The sequence below is a fragment of the Coregonus clupeaformis genome, unplaced genomic scaffold (assembly GCF_020615455.1).
Source record: "Coregonus clupeaformis isolate EN_2021a unplaced genomic scaffold, ASM2061545v1 scaf0088, whole genome shotgun sequence".
NCBI lineage: Eukaryota > Metazoa > Chordata > Actinopteri > Salmoniformes > Salmonidae > Coregonus > Coregonus clupeaformis.
Window position 1 is genome coordinate 247890 of NW_025533543.1, and position 17455 is coordinate 265344.

Below are 17455 nucleotides of genomic sequence, written 5' to 3' on the forward strand. Positions count from 1 at the left end.
TTGACCACAACCCTATGGGCTCTGGTCAAAAGTAGTGCACTAAATAGGGAATTGGGTGCCATTTGGGATGTAGCTGAATTTGGAGGCAGCAAAGTGCTGCCAGATCAACTACAGAAACAAAACCTGCTAAGTATCAGAGCTTGACTCGGTTGCAGAGACACTAACGGTAAACTAGCCCAACCTTAGGAGGAGCAGCTATGGTTATGGATAAACCTTACCTCCTGGAAATGGATTCATAAGTGGATTCATACAAGTCACGGATCGAAAGTCGCAAACAAACAACATGGGAGCAAGTTGTTTGAACTGTGGAACGTGAACATTTTGAAATGTTATTGAATTTAATGAGAGGAACACATTCTGTGACCTGCTGGTCATAAATAGCTTGAGTGCATCCCAAATGGCACCCTATTTCCTTCATAGTGCACTCCTTTTGACCAGGGCTGTAGGTACTATAAAAGGGAATAGGATGCCATTTGAGATGCAACCGCTGTGTTGCCAGAGAGCAGCGGTTAGATCCCTGTGAGTGTTCTCCATGGAGGAAGTGAGAGAACAAAAGGTCTCTCCCAGGCTTCAGCTGCACGCTGATCAGCTCACTTGGGAGCCGGCCTGACCATTCTAGCTTCAATTAGCCCAGACACACACACACACACACACACAGATACAAGAACACACACACACACACACACAAGAACGCTTGCACACACACACAGATACACACTCGTGATTCAACAGACACAGACAAAAATGCACGCACACACAAGCATTGACTCGGACAGACACAAAAACAAACACAAACTCACTACTGGCTATGCAGTTCCCACTATTTGTGTTATCAAATCAATTTCTCTCTGGTTCTGCATATAAAACAAAACCAGAGAAAGTAAATAATCCTAGCTCCAGTGAAAACAGATAAGTGTTTGCACTTTACGTTTGTGAGCCACACAGAGGGAGGGACAGCGAGAGGGAGACCGAGAGAGCGGGACGGGTGCTGTTTAGATTGCCTGCCTGTTAAGTTGACTGTGGACAGGGTGCAAACACTACGAGGAAAGAACAAACTGTCCTCTCTCTCCCTCTCTCTCTCTCTCTCTCTCTCTCTCTCTCCCCCCTCCACCAGTGTTTCCCTCTCGTTCTCTCTCCGTCTCGATCTTTCGCTCTTCTGCCCAGAGCGGCAGCAGTGACAAACGCTCTCTCCATTATACAACACATGCACGTCATTATTTGTCCTTAAAGCTTCTTCCTTTGACCCGCCTGTGCTTCAAAACAATGAAGGAGCTGAGGCGGGCCGGCGGAACACTGAAGCAGGGGAGGGGAGTGAGACAGAGCACTGGTCTGTGGGGTGGGTGTTGGATTGGAACCATACTTCCCAGTGTGGAAGCAGTCAGTCGACGGTCGGAGAAGCGCTAGTAAGGAAGCAGTCGGTCTGATTATGAGTCAGCATTCTAGTTATATGAGCCGCGGCTGAAGCGTTACAAAACAGCTTGCAAAGGCTTTTAACACAGAAACAAAAAAGGTCTCTAGGACAGTATTATACATTATTGTTGGTGCATAAAAAACCAGATAGGTAAACGGCAGTCAAACTACTACAGCTTTGAACCAGTTCCCTAAGGGAGAAAGCAGCTAACACAGAAGAGGAGATCCTTTTCAATGATGTTGTCGTTGTGTTCTGTTTGTGTGCTGATGGCCTTTTCACGCTACAGACAACAACAACAACAACAACAACAACAGCAGCAGCAGCAGTTCCTGGGTGGTACGGAGACAGCACTAGGACATTCATCAACAGCTACACCAAAGCAGCATTTCTCAACCCAATTCCAGGGGACCCACCGTCGGAATGCACGTTTTGTTCGGAATGCACGTTTTGTTCTAGCACTAACACACCCTATTCAACTGATCATCAATTTGATTAGCTGAATAAGGTGTTTTAGTGTAGGGCTGGAATAAAACATGCAAACCCTGTGGGTCCTCAGGAATGGTGCAAAGAAACCCTGATCGAGGAGGATAATACCATCCATCCATACTCTGTAGGATAATATAGGATAATACCATCCATCCATACTCTGTAGGATAATATAGGACAATACCATCCATCCATACTCTGTAGGATAATACAGGATAATACCATCCATCCATCCTCTGTAGGATAATACAGGATAATACCATCCATCCATACTCTGTAGGATAATACAGGATAATACCATCCATCCATGAATCTATACTTTGTATGAAAAGTGCTGTCACCTGCTGCCTGCTGGACCGAATCACCTCACTAAAACTCCAGCCTACTGTTTCTGAAAAGAAGCGGTGGAAGAGGGTGTAGATGCCCCACTCCAATAATAATAACCTGTTTTCTACTACGTTGGGGGCCGTACATGAAGGGGCCCGTCTAAAACACAGTCTAGTCTAAATCTGTGTATATATTGAATATTGAAACCAAGTTTACATTTCATTGTCTTAGCAACAAGTAAACGGTTAGGTGGTGGGGGGGATTCTGTGGGGTTACTACAGTGCTAACCCCGACGACCTATCTGCAGACAACGATGAGTATTGTTGTTCTTATTGTAGAATAAGAATTAATAGAACGTGCTACTAATTCTGTTTCTATGGTTGTAATGGTCTGTCTCCAAGGGTTACGGTGGATGGAAAGGAATTGGCCAAAGGAAGGAGCCAGACTGGCTGTAGACACAGACAGACAGTGTCACCTGACCAATACGCTGCTTTAGGAAGTTACATCCTGAATCCTTGTGTCCCCTCTGGGACAGGAAAACAAACATAAAAAACGAGTCATCTTCTACATTACAACCCTGTTATACCAGCGCTGGGGGTGTCAGTGGGCTCAACCATCAGCCACCCACCCTCACATGGTTCAGCAGCATTCAACTCTCTCCAGGTTGGGGGGAGGGGGACTTCGGCTACTCCATCCAGAGTAGGTCAGTGGCACAGAGGGCCAGTACGTAACACCCCTGTGGGAGCAGGGAATGGGAGAGTCCAAGGTGGAATAGTGGCGGGTGTTAGGACGCCCCTTTAAAGGCTGAGTCACATCATGCCATGCTAGCGCAGGCCTGAGCAATGCACAACTCCCAAGTGAGGCTGCGTCGCAAATGGCACCCTATGCACTATATAGGGAATAGGGTGCTATTTGGGACGCACCCAGAGTAAGTGCATTGTGCCCTGTCTGTTTACACACTGTTCTTTGGCATCATCAACTCAGGAGACAGCCAGGTGGGTAGTAGTAGCAGTTGTGTACTGACTGAGACAGGAGAAAAGCTCTCAGCACAGTAGTAGTCAGAGTTTAAACAGTGAGCTTTGCCAAAGGAATCTTTTCTATACATACATATATGTATAAAAAAGCCTGTATATGGTATAATATATTTACGGATTAACTTTGATTTCAATACATTTTCAATCCTTCTTCGTCGCCTTCAAATTTTTTTAAACCCTGAGAAAATACTGTGGACCGCTTTAAGTATAAAATACAACTCTGAGACGAAAAAACATACATTTTCAAAGAACTCAAAAAAGTCGTCAGAATCCAGGACTCTGTACTGTAGCTGATTATACCATTCGTCTGACTGGAGCAACAATGACTCCAGAAGTTGCTTTGTTGGGGCAGCACTTTGCACAAATATGATAGAACTGTGTGGCTTTGCATGCGGTTGGGTTGATTAATGGCAAAAGCTGCATTACATTTTTTAGGCACTACAATTAAGATCGGAGAAGCCCTCTGTTTCAGTACGCTTGATGGCCAATACAACAGATTTTCATTTTTTGATTGTAACAAATCAGATTATAGAAGTGATTGATTGATAAACTCATTTTTGGGGGAGCGACAGAAGGCACACGATTCGTAAAATACTGTTTCTCCAATGATTCAGACCCAAAAGGAAGATGAGGAGGAGTCAGTGAAGAGTTGACGTAATTCTCAAACAGTATGTTTCAACAACGGCTGGATGCAGACAGAGTGGTTTTGAGTTTGTGTAATGTGTGTGTGTGTGTGTAATGTGTTTGGTGTGTATGTGTGAAAGAGTGTGTGTGTTTATGCGCAATGTTTGTGTTACAGCTCCTGTTAGCTATTTGTGCTTTTAATGGCTAATATTTGTGTGATATTTTCTGTATATTTCTCAGAATGGTACTTAACTGAAAGGCTTTTTAAACATCATATCCCAGGGATCGCCTCATGGGATCCATCTTACGTCAAGAGAAAGGAAGAGATTCACCTGAACCAGCTTATAATGCCCACAAAGTATTCACCCCAATTCTAGCGGCTAGGTACCACTAACCACACACCGCTAGAAAGGGTTGATGTTTACAACCATGTTATACTTCAAAATAAAACCTAAATGTAACATTGTCCAAATTCCATTTCCTCTTTGTCTTCTTACATCATCATACAGCATTTGTTACTTTAACAAGCCCTACTAACATCTAGGGTCTCGTTGTGTATGTAGCTATCTGACTAACAGCTACATTCAAATCCCCAGAACAGAGCAAATAGACTGATTTATGACTAGTGAAGTACAGAGATTTGGTTGGTTAAAGCGATCTAGAGAGAAAAGAACTGCATGTATAATATCAAGAGCACAGACGGACAGACAGACAGTAGCCATGGTAGCGGGAGCTGGGATGGAGCTCCGGTCAGTCTGAGAAATCAGTGTGTCTTCTGGACGATGGTGTGTGTGTATGTGTATGTGTGTGTGCGCTTCTCCGTTTTCTTCTACAACGCTAGCACGCTCCTCCTCAGCAGGTCCTCGCTCCCAGAATGCAACTGGGCCAAGCGGAGCTTGCGGCCGCTGGAGCGCGTGTCCGAGTCGCTCTGCTCGGCGTCAGAGAAGTAGCCATCCGTCTCGGGGTCCAGCAGCGATGACGATGACGTCTCCTTCACTGGGTGGGTGTCCCTCTCTCTCTCCCTATCCAGGGGGCGCTCCACCATCTCCTTCACCCCTCCACCCCCACCCTTCCCCCTGGACTTACCCTGCCGGGGCAGGCGGAGGCGCAGGGCCGTGCGGTGACCGGGACCCGCACCTGACCTCCCCTTAGGCACTGTCCCGGGACTACTGCAGGGCTGTGGGGGGGAGCAGGAGGCCAGAGGTGGCGTGGGGGCGGATGCTGCCCCTGTACCAGTGAGGCTGTCCCAGGGGCCGCGCTCCTCCGAGATGTGACAGGAGTCCATTTTGGAGGTGGGTGGCTGCGGCGGCGGGTCCAGCGGCGCTTCAGTGCTCCTGGTCTGGGGGTGGTGGTGATGGTGGTGGAGGGCCTTGGAGCCCCGGGACCTCTCCCCTCTATGGGTCCCATGGCCTGGCCTCTCATCTGCCAGCAGAGGCCCCTTGGCTGTGGCAGCAGCAGGGGGGCTGACAGCGGTGGCAGAAGGCGGGGTGGTTGCTGCGGCGGTGTTGGTGGTGGAGTGTTGGCCCCGGGCTCTGGGCTTGCCCCGGGTCTTGCGGCCCAGCTGAGGGGTCTTCCAGGTGGACTTCATGGAGTGGTCCATCATGAGGCTGAGCAGGCTCTCCTCTCCCTGCAGCAGCTGGTCAGACAGCAGGCTGGCCGTCTTGTCACGGTGCTGCCCGGCGTCCAGGGCCCACTGGCTCAGCATGTCGTCAGCCGTGATCTGCACCGACTGGGCCAGCCAGCTGTCAAACAGGGAGTTGTCCAGAGGGAAGGTCTTGGGGAAACCTGGGGGAGAGATGGACAGGGGACAGGTGAGAGGACCACACTCTAGAGCGAGGGTGTCAAACTCAATTCTAGGAGGGCCATGTGTCTGCAGGTTTTTGTTATTTCCTTTCAATTCGTGCCCAATTAAGACCTAGACAACCAGGTAAAGGGGAGTTCTTAATTAATCTTTGACCTTAATTGATCACTTAAGTACAAGTGAGGACTGAAAACCTGCAGACACACGGCACTCCAGGAATTGAATTTGACACCCTTGTTATAGAGATTATTCTTATATCTCATGAATGTCAGTGGGAGGTTAGTAGGATCAACTGTTCCGTCCAAAACAAGCCTTCTGGGAGGAAGTCTGGAACAACCTTGAAAACATAGGAAGACAAAGCGTAGGACTGGGTGACAAAGTATAGTCCGGGGGCTTTGTGGTCTAAGTGCTGATGCTAAACCTGACCAGACTTTCCTTCACTAAATCAATAATGAATGTAAAACCATTTAACAGGCGGTATATGTGTGCATCCCAAATGGCAACCTATTCCCTATATAGTGCACTACTTTTAACCAGAGCCCTATGGGCCCTGGTCTAAAGTAGTGCAGTACATAGGGAAAAGGGTGCCATTTGGGACTTACCCTATCAACCCACTTCCTGTGTGAGTTTAAACAATGCATTAGCCCCGTTCTGCGTCTGTCTGTCTGTCTGTACTTTGTCACCACCACCACCAGGGACTTTCACTGTCAAACGCAGCTTTTGGAGACAATGCATGCTGTGTGTGTATATAATTAGGAGATTTGCATGCCTCCTTGTCTGTCATTATGGCCCAGAGTTGGCTGCCAGAGCCTCTCTGCAGCTCGGGAACATCGATTCTCACAGAAAATAGAGGGAAGGAGGGAGAGCCCCTATTGTAGTGCACTACTTTGACCAGGGCCCATAGGGTTCTGGTCAAAGTAGTGCACTATATAGGCCAGGGATAGGGTGCCATTCAGGACACCCCTATAGCTCCATCCACTACCCCTATTCCAATCCCATGAAGTCCCTCTCCCACGGTCTGGGAGATGCTGTTCGGCATCAGGGACAGCAAGCTGGGTAACACCCTCCACTCCCCCAACCCTGCCCCTAAACTAGAAACACACTGGGTCCTGTCAACCCAAAATATCATGAGCCACTGTTGACAAATGATTTCACACACCTACACGCACACCTGCCAACAAACAGAGCTTGAACGCGCACACACATACATAAGCCTCATTTTAAGGTAGACCTGCTGAAAATACACTTAAACCCTATAGGTGTGTTGTTGTTTGAATGAGCTACAATAACCTCCTTAAATGTGTGTCTCTGTCTGGTGATGAGTAAGGCGCTGGCTGGCATAGGGAGAGAGTATTAGCAGTGGAGAGAGTATTAGCAGAGTATTAGCAGCCTGCCTGCACTGTTTAATGAGATTAAGATCCTACTTAGAATAGCATTTTTAATCACAGTCATTAACAAAGAAGGCTAATTCCACCACAGCCCCTATGGAAGTATGGGAGGAACACAACCGAAGAGAGGAGGCAGGGAGGGATAGAGGGAGGAGAGGAGGCAGGGAGGGAGGGATGGAGGGAGGAGAGGAGGCAGGGAGGGAGGGATAGAGGGAGGAGAGGAGGCAGGGAGGGAGGGATAGAGGGAGGAGAGGAGGCAGGGAGGGAGGGATGGAGGGAGGAGAGGAGGCAGGGAGGGAGGGATAGAGGGAGGAGAGGAGGCAGGGAGGGAGGGATAGAGGGAGGAGAGGAGGCAGGGAGGGAGGGATAGAGGGAGGAGAGGAGGCAGGGAGGGAGGGATGGAGGGAGGAGAGGAGGCAGGAGGGAGGGATAGAGGGAGGAGAGGAGGCAGGGAGGGAGGGATAGAGGGAGGAGAGGAGGCAGGGAGGGAGGGATAGAGGGAGGAGAGGAGGCAGGGAGGGAGGGATAGAGGGAGGAGAGGAGGCAGGGAGGGAGGGATAGAGGGAGGAGAGGAGGCAGGGAGGGAGGGATAGGGGAGGAGAGGAGGCAGGGAGGGAGGGATAGAGGGAGGAGAGGAGGCAGGGAGGGAGGGATAGAGGGAGGAGAGGAGGCAGGGAGGGAGGGATAGAGGGAGGAGAGGAGGCAGGGAGGGAGGGATAGAGGGAGGAGAGGAGGCAGGGAGGGAGGGATAGAGGGAGGAGAGGAGGCAGGAAGGGAGGGATAGAGGGAGGAGAGGAGGCAGGGAGGGAGGGATAGAGGGAGGAGAGGAGGCAGGGAGGGAGGGATAGAGGGAGGAGAGGAGGCAGGGAGGGAGGGATAGAGGGAGGAGAGGAGGCAGGGAGGGAGGGATAGAGGGAGGAGAGGAGGCAGGGAGGGAGGGATAGAGGGAGGAGAGGAGGCAGGGAGGGAGGGATAGAGGGAGGAGAGGAGGCAGGGAGGGAGGGATAGAGGGAGGAGAGGAGGCAGGGAGGGAGGGATAGAGGGAGGAGAGGAGGCAGGGAGGGAGGGATAGAGGGAGGAGAGGAGGCAGGGAGGGAGGGATGGAGGGAGGAGAGGAGGCAGGGAGGGAGGGATAGAGGGAGGAGAGGAGGCAGGGAGGGAGGGATAGAGGGAGGAGAGGAGGCAGGGAGGGAGGGATAGAGGGAGGAGAGGAGGCAGGGAGGGAGGGATGGAGGGAGGAGAGGAGGCAGGGATAGAGGGAGGAGAGGAGGCAGGGAGGGAGGGATGGAGGGAGGAGAGGAGGCAGGGAGGGAGGGATAGAGGGAGGAGAGGAGGCAGGGAGGGAGGGATAGAGGGAGGAGAGGAGGCAGGGAGGAGGGATAGAGGGAGGAGAGGAGGCAGGGAGGGAGGGATAGAGGGAGGAGAGGAGGCAGGGAGGGAGGGATAGGGGAGGAGAGGAGGCAGGGAGGGAGGGATAGAGGGAGGAGAGGAGGCAGGGAGGGAGGGATAGAGGGAGGAGAGGAGGCAGGGAGGGAGGGATAGAGGGAGGAGAGGAGGCAGGGAGGGAGGGATAGAGGGAGGAGAGGAGGCAGGGAGGGAGGGATAGAGGGAGGAGAGGAGGCAGGGAGGGAGGGAGAGGGAGGAGAGGAGGCAGGGAGGGAGGGATAGAGGGAGGAGAGGAGGCAGGGAGGGAGGGATAGAGGGAGGAGAGGAGGCAGGGAGGGAGGGATAGAGGGAGGAGAGGAGGCAGGGAGGGAGGGATAGAGGGAGGAGAGGAGGCAGGGAGGGAGGGATAGAGGGAGGAGAGGAGGCAGGGAGGGAGGGATAGAGGGAGGAGAGGAGGCAGGGAGGGAGGGATAGAGGGAGGAGAGGAGGCAGGGAGGGAGGGATAGAGGGAGGAGAGGAGGCAGGGAGGGAGGGATAGAGGGAGGAGAGGAGGCAGGGAGGGAGGGATAGAGGGAGGAGAGGAGGCAGGGAGGGAGGGATGGAGGGAGGAGAGGAGGCAGGGAGGGAGGGATAGAGGGAGGAGAGGAGGCAGGGAGGGAGGGATGGAGGGAGGAGAGGAGGCAGGGAGGGAGGGATAGAGGGAGGAGAGGAGGCAGGGAGGGAGGGATAGAGGGAGGAGAGGAGGCAGGGAGGGAGGGATAGAGGGAGGAGAGGAGGCAGGGAGGGAGGGATAGAGGGAGGAGAGGAGGCAGGGAGGGAGGGATAGAGGGAGGAGAGGAGGCAGGGAGGGAGGGATGGAGGGAGGAGAGGAGGCAGGGAGGGAGGGATAGAGGGAGGAGAGGAGGCAGGGAGGGAGGGATAGAGGGAGGAGAGGAGGCAGGGAGGGAGGGATAGAGGGAGGAGAGGAGGCAGGGAGGGAGGGATGGAGGGAGGAGAGGAGGCAGGGAGGGAGGGATAGAGGGAGGAGAGGAGGCAGGGAGGGAGGGATGGAGGGAGGAGAGGAGGCAGGGAGGGAGGGATAGAGGGAGGAGAGGAGGCAGGGAGGGAGGGATAGAGGGAGGAGAGGAGGCAGGGAGGATCAACTTGAGAGATGCTCTCTGCTGGGCATGTCAACATTTTAGCACAGAGACACGGAGGGAGGGAGGTAGGGGTGGGGAGGCAGGGAGAGAAGATTGGGGGGAAAAGTAGATTTTGTTTTCCAAACTGAGATGATAGTCAGTATACCTTACCTCCCACTACCATCTACTCTACTGTACCGGATTCCTATAGACCACATAATGAGATTCACAGGACAAAGAGGTGCCAAGAGGTCACACCAACACGACCCTCAACATTCCTGACCAAGTCATCACCTGTTAGATCCTCCTGTTAGCCAACTCCCTAAGGCTACGGCCACACTCAGACGCATGAACACGGATCAAATCGTACATGACCTATATCAATGTCCGTTTTTTTGTCTGTCAAAAGTACAACTAAAGTCAAGTATTGTCGGACGAGTTGCATATGTAAAAAGACAGACCGTTTGTGTGTTTTTGTTGGACAATGCATCCCCGTTGTCATTTAACTGGCAACGGATGACTCCTATTGAAAAAGTATTGGGTCCATCCGAAACTCTTAATCTGGCAATCCGAAATGGCACAGTACTGCACTAAATAGATAGTAGGGAGCCATTTGGGATGCTGCCTCTATCTTCCCCTCTCCTCTAGCCAGTCACCCCCTCCTTCCTAAAGCCCTGTGCCCACCAGGAGGTCAGCAGGAGCTGCTGGGATTGGGTCAGCACACCCAGGCCAGCAGTTTCCATGACACAGCAACAGCACCAGCGCCTCTGCTGGAGACAGGAGACTAGAGAGGGGAGGAGGGAGGTGTGGAGGGAATGAGAGGAGGGATGGAGGGGTGGTGGAACAGAGAGAAGGGGAGGAAGGGGGGAACAGAAAGGGAGGGAAGGAGCAGAGTTGGAAGAGAGAGAAAGGAGGGCGGGGGCTGGTCGTGACCCACTCTGCCCCACCTCTCCTCCTCATCTCCAACCCACCCTGCTGCGCATGTCTGCTGGCTGCAGCCGCTCCTCTCCTCCTCCCCTCTCCTGGCTCTGCTCCTTGGACCCGGTGAAAGCAGCCCTGGGGCCTAGGCTGCTGCGGTATGGTAGCAGCCCACGCTAGGCTAGGCGAGGCCTAGTAGGGCTAGGAATGCGCTGGCTGAGACAGGGCTAGACCTACGCTAGGTAGGGCCAGGGAGGGAGGTAGGCTAAGCTAGGCTAGGCTAGGTAGGGCCAGGGAGGGAGGTAGGCTAAGCTAGGCTAGGCTAGGTAGGGCCAGGGAGGGAGGTAGGCTAAGCTAGGCTAGGCTAGGCAGGGCCAGGAATGCACTGGCTGGGGCAGAGTCAGACTTGTGTTTGTGCAGGCCACGCTACAGTGTGCCAATTGTTCTCAGGTGCCAACTGTCGCCCTGACAACCCTGCATACGCACAGAGCGAGGGAAAGGGAGAGGGAAAGAGAGGGGAGTGAGCAGTGAGAGTCAGAAAGAGAGAGCACTGTAAACTCGATGCCTGAAGAACTTAGAGGCAGAAACACAAATTAAGTGTTAAAATGATGCCCAAAGTATCAGTCTGGGGAGAGAGAGTTATTATCCAGCACTCTCAATATCAACACCCAGAAGGTCTTCCAGTCTATTTCACCACTATAACACTCAGAGGTACTCTACTCCACTCTGTCTGCCACCCAGGGGTCACGTTACAACAGGCTTATCACGGTGGCCAGATGCCAGGATCCATCTGCATACCAAATGGCACCCTATTCCCATAGGGCTCTGGTCAAAAAGTAGTGCACTATATAGAGAAAAGGGTGCAATTTGAGACTCTGCCAGCCTCTGTCCTGCTGCCTTATCAGGAAATGCTTTCCCCTGCCCTCTGACCCCCTGGGTTATCCTGTTCCATAAAGGAAGGTCACACACTAAAGCCTGGGGATTTAAGAGAGCAGCTCTGCCTTAGCAGGGGGCACGCACCACAACGCACCCATGGCGCTCAGAAAGAACAGGCGGCGGGCAGGGATACTGGACCCACACCATGACAATTCCGCCGGGCTTTAAGGTTGAACCTCTACCCCTTTTACCATGAAAATACTATTGACATTGTTTTTAATGTACACCTGAGAAGGTACACATGCACGAAGCCAGACAAACATATGTGTTTCCATGGCTATAGTTGGGACTCCTCTCAGTAACTCTCTGCCAGACCTTATCTGATCTGGCATCGCCAAGGACTCAAATGGCATCTCTCAATGACACAGTTTATCACACCAGCCAACAGGAGAGTGCAAACAGTGTCTGGGAAGAACAATAGAGGAGGATATAATACCGGTAGTACTCCATCATCCATTTCTGTTGAGAAACAACACACACACACACACATTTGGGGTTAATTGCTTAAAGGTAGAGTTGGAGTGTATGTCAACCTGATCCTACATAGTACACAGTCAGCCCTGTGAGTCGTCAGAGCACTACTGAGCAGTCTGACAGAGAGCAGATGTCCTCAAAACACACACGATCAGGTAGGCAGAGTAGATAACATCTGATGAATCAGTCAGGCAGAGAGAAAAAAAACAAAAAAAAAACAGTGCTCTGTTACTGTTCTGTTATCACAACACTGTGTAGCATTGATATAACTGTGAAGGACAGTCAGGAAGAAACCACTGCTAGCCACTGTTAAACTTGTTATTTACCTTAACCTAAAGGTCAGCGCTCTGCCTACTGTGTGTTTTGCTACAGGTAGAACCGAATCTGAAGGCTGAAGTGTGTGTTTGCAGTACCGAAGCACTGCTGATAATGTAACAATAGGTTCCCCTATGTGATAGGAATCAAACATAGGTTCCCTCATGCAAGTCCTTCGCTAGGTCCACCTGTGTACTGGTTTTGGAGTGGTTAACATAATGAAAAGCTGAAAGTGAAGTATAAGGATCGGCATTGGGAAGCACTGGTCCTACGGGAGCTCTTAGAGACATAGGCTCTGTGGACACATGTGGGACATGATTCTTCTTTGGTACTGTTACCAAGGCTCCGGTCATAAAGGCTCCTCCTGTCATGACCATATGTTGGTCCTCAGCTCCACTAAAGGGGCCAAGCCACTCACGTCACATCAGCGGGTTAGTCATGTCTGCTAAAGAAAGGCATTGACCCAGAAAGTTAAATATTACAGGATAACCACAGACATAAACATTGGCTAACCGTTTCCTAGTCGACTCCCTGTTAACGGTTCTACAGATTGACTGGGGTTGAAGGATGCTTCTAGTTGAGTATGTGCAACTGTGGAAAGACTTTCCCCCTGAATGATGATACTGTAAGCATCTTCATCATGATCATCAGCTGGGGAGAGTTTGGATTAACCGAAATGTTGGTTATTTTTCGGTTATTAAACAACTAATTGACCGACGTCAGTTCAATTATTTGAATTCCATTTAGTTCAGTTTTCTTCTAAGCTCAATGCGCACATTGCAGTTTCCCTAGAGATAAATCAGATCCAGCCTGAACTGTGCGATGTAGTAGTTTCCAACAGGACAATATTCTACATAGTTTAGCGTATAAAATGTTGTAATTAACTACAATGACCATAATCCATTGCGCATCTACTTGTCCGGTCTGTGTTTCTTTTACGCCTGCTACTAAAGAGAGAAGAATGCAGGATCGTGAGGTGATACAGAGAGCAGCTGTTGCTTCGCAAGGTATCTCTACCTGAAAAACATTATCTAAATGACTGATAGCTGTTATTCAGCAGTCATAAAACTATGCCTTATTTACTACTGAAATAGTGATTTTGTCAGACAGCACAAGCAGCAGCTCTATAGAGATGAGATGACTTGGAATGGAATAATACAATTTAAAAAAATACAATATACACCAACTGAAATATTTTATTAAAGTAAAGTAAAGTGAATAACTGATGGTTAATAAGTGATGCGCAGTAATGGGCAGTCACTACCATCATGGGACTTTTATTAATTGTTTTATTCTGTGTTACAGCATTCAACCGACATAATGGAAACCTAAAACCGTGCTTATTTTTTATGAATCGAACCGAAACAACTTCAAAAAGCACTAATCGCTCAGCACTAACACTGATATATTCTCCAGAGATGGTATCCACAGAGGAGACCTAGGCTGCATCCTGATTCTCCACACTTCGCCCAAAGTGTGCACTTGCACACTCCCAGTCATTGATTTGAATGCTTTGGATTGGTGTAAGCATTGGCTTTCCAACATTGTTAAATCCATGACAGGGAGTCTGCAAGTGCACACTTCAGAAGAAGGGTGGTGAATCGGCACTCAGATCTAGATGGTGCGAGTCTGGACAAGTCTGGGGAGATGTGATAGCAACTCAGGGGGGAGTGGGTGTTATATACGTCATCAACTCAACTGGAAACTCACACCGCATACACAAACCCCTTTGTGGTGTGGCAGACATACCTAGCTGTTTGAGGAGGGAGCCGTTGTCAGACTTCCACCTCTCTTTCTTCTTCTCCGGACTGCTTTTCCGCCGCTCCTTCCCCTTCTCCTTCACCCCGTTCTGTCTTCCCTTATGGCCCTTCATGGTTTTCTCTGCAGAGGAAATAGAGCAACATTGAAGTGGAGCCAGCCATGCATGAAGTCAGGGAGAAGCAGACGCAAGACTGGGATATTTTCTCTCATGAGAGAGTAGATCAACTACTGTTTTTCTACTGATTGGCTGTACCCTTGGGGACATACTGTGTGTGTCCCAAATGGCACCCTATTCCCTATATTGTGCAAGGCTGCAGTCAAAAGTATTGCACTATATAGGGAATAGGGTGCCATTTGGAACACATATGGTGTGCAGCAGTTAAATACGGTTGCATAATGTATACACAGTCAAATACTGAGTAGGCTATATACAGTGAGGGAAAAAAGTATTTGATCCCCTGCTGATTTTGTACGTTTGCCCACTGACAAAGACATGATCAGTATATAATTTTAATGGTAGGTTTATTTGAACAGTGAGAGACAGAATAACAACAAAAAAATCCAGAAAAACGCATGTCAAAAATGTTATGAATTGATTTGCATTTTAATGAGGGAAATAAGTATTTGACCCCTCTGCAAAACATGACTTACTACTTGGTGGCAAAACCCTTGTTGGCAATCACAGAGGTCAGACGTTTCTTGTAGTTGGCCACCAGGTTTGCACACATCTCAGGAGGGATTTTGTCCCACTCCTCTTTGCAGATCTTCTCCAAGTCATTAAGGTTTCGAGCCTGACGTTTGGCAACTCGAACCTTCAGCTCCCTCCACAGATTTTCTATGGGATTAAGGTCTGGAGACTGGCTAGGCCACTCCAGGACCTTAATGTGCTTCTTCTTGAGCCACTCCTTTGCTGCCTTGGCCGTGTGTTTTGGGTCATTGTCATGCTGGAATACCCATCCACGACCCCTTTTCAATGCCCTGGCTGAGGGAAGGAGGTTCTCACCCAAGAATTGACGGTACATGGCCCTGTCCATCATCCCTTTGATGCGGTGAAGTTGTCCTGTCCCCTTAGCAGAAAAACACCCCCAAAGCATAATGTTTCCACCTCCATGTTTGACGGTGGAGATGGTGTTCTTGGGGTCATAGGCAGCATCCCTCCTCCTCCAAACACGGCGAGTTGGCAAAGAGCTCGATTTTGGTCTCATCTGACCACAACACTTTCACCCAGTTCTCCTCTGAATCATTCAGATGTTCATTGGCAAACTTCAGACGGGCCTGTATATGTACTTTCTTGAGCAGGGGGACCTTGCGGGCGCTGCAGGATTTCAGTCCTTCACAGCGTAGTGTGTTACCAATTGTTTTCTTGGTGACTATGGTCCCATCTGCCTTGAGATCATTGACAAGATCCTCCTGTGTAGTTCTGGGCTGATTCCTCACCGTTCTCATGATCATTGCAACTCCACGAGGTGAGATCTTGCATGGAGCCCCAGGCCGAGGGAGATTGACAGTGCATTTGTGTTTCTTCCATTTGCGAATAATCGCACCAACTGTTGTCACCTTCTCACCAAGCTGCTTGGCGATGTTCTTGTAGCCCATTCCAGCCTTGTGTAGGTCTACAATCCTGTCCCTGACATCCTTGGAGAGCTCTTTGGTCTTGGCCATGGTGGAGAGTTTGGAATCTGATTGATTGATTGCTTCTGTGGACACGTGTCTTTTATACAGGTAACAAGCTGAGATTAGGAGAACTCCCTTTAAGAGTGTGCTCCTAATCTCTGCTCGTTACCTGTATAAAAGACACCTGGGAGCCAGAAATCTTTCTGATTGAGAGGGGGTCAAATACTTATTTCCCTCATTAAAATGCAAATCAATTTATAACATTATTGACATGCGTTTTCCTGGATTTATTTGTTGTTATTCTGTCTCTCACTGTTCAAATAAACCTACCATTAAAATTATAGACTGATCATTTCTTTGTCAGTGGGCAAACGTACAAAATCATCAGGGGATCAAATACTTTTTTCCCTCACTGTAGCAGTCAATGTTTGATTTCATTGTAAACTGAATTGGGGGTCATTCACAGCCTCTCATGTGGAAAACATTCAGAAGTCATTGGACTCCTGAGCCCCAGTACTAAGCAGTACCTTGAGGCTCCTTGTCTCCATCCTGGTTCAGTTTCCCTCTCCTCCAGTCAGAGTGAACCAGACACTGAGAAACTGAGCCACCTGACCCCAGAATGGCACCTTTTATCCCACCAGCTGGACTAATCGTTGTGATGAGAGAAACATCCCATAACCTGACAGACCAAACTGAGAAACCGTCCCCACTTCTCAGAAACGCTCCGACCAAAGAAATCCCTCACAGTCAAAACCTTCAGTATCTCTATTCACAGCTCTTGTGTATAGTCATTGGGGACTGTGAGACACAGGAAATTCACCAACACTCACAACTACAAATATTCACAGGTACGCTCACAAACAAGCACACTTACAATAAATATACATCTGCACTAACATCTATTTGGACACTCACAGAGACACATAACATAGAGGGAGAGCCCCCTGCTGAGAAAACGTCCCACTAGCTGTGCGTGCGGTTGGGTTGGGTTGGCGGCTCCCCCCCTCTCTCTGTGGAGGCACTTATTGTTGTGGGACATGTTTTAACACGCTCCAGCTGCTTAGACCAACAGTGGAGCGGTTGGTGTGCACGCCAGACTTCCTCTCATGCTGGTTATAATAGAGGCTGAGTTGAGTTGTGGGGGCACTGAGGGCCTCCCTCCATCATGCTTCCCCTAGCATGGAGGAGCAGGACATGCATGAGGGGGGCTGAGTGGTACCTCACTGTGTCCTCCCGGAGGGTTGTGTTTCACACTGAGGCTTCCCATGATGTGTGTATGTGCATATGTGTACATGTTGTTTAAAAAAATCTGTTGTGTGTGTGTGCCTGAACACTGCCGTTAAATGTGTGTAGGACCGAAGGTAATATGTATGAGTGATGCGTTGGCTATTTCTGTCAATATGTGTGCTGAAGGGAGAAAAAAAACTCATCCTTTCTGCAACAGACTAACTTGGAGAGACATTTGCGTTGTCAGATCAGTTGTTTTCTCTCCTCGTCTTTCCCTCTCTCTCTCCTCTCATTTACATTTTCTGGCGTTGTCGGTGAGGTGCAGTGCTGTCAAGGGATTAGTCTTTTTGAAGTGTGTGGTTCATTTCATCTCTTTCTGGGAGCACTCAGCTGCAGTGTGTGTGTGTGTTTGAGTGTGTGTGTTTGTGTGTGATGCACCGTGTCCCACTTCTTACTTGCGCTCATTAGCACGACACCCCAGAGATTCTTTTCACTCCATGCGCCCTCTCTCTCTAGAAGACAGAGAGCTCAGCCCAGAGTCCTCTCTCCACACACACACACACACACACACACATCTATTCTGCCCTGCTCTGGGTCTACAGGAAGGTAACCCGGTAGGAAGGTACCTTTAAGAC

At 49.9% G+C, this 17455-nt stretch overlaps 1 protein-coding gene across 5 annotated transcripts in view; it reads right to left on the reverse strand.

Moving 5' to 3' along the window:
* The window catches only part of LOC121574240 (protein Jade-1), a 157330-nt gene continuing 139875 nt past the window's right edge, over positions 1-17455 (reverse strand). For all 5 annotated transcript variants that reach the window (XM_045213211.1, XM_045213210.1, XM_045213209.1 and 2 more), the window contains 2 exons: positions 13968-14099; positions 1-5667 (listed from right to left, as the gene is read on the reverse strand). In XM_045213211.1, coding sequence (XP_045069146.1) covers positions 4712-5667; positions 13968-14099 — 1088 coding nt within the window. In that variant the 3' untranslated portion in view covers positions 1-4711. The remainder of the gene's footprint in view (positions 5668-13967; positions 14100-17455) is intronic.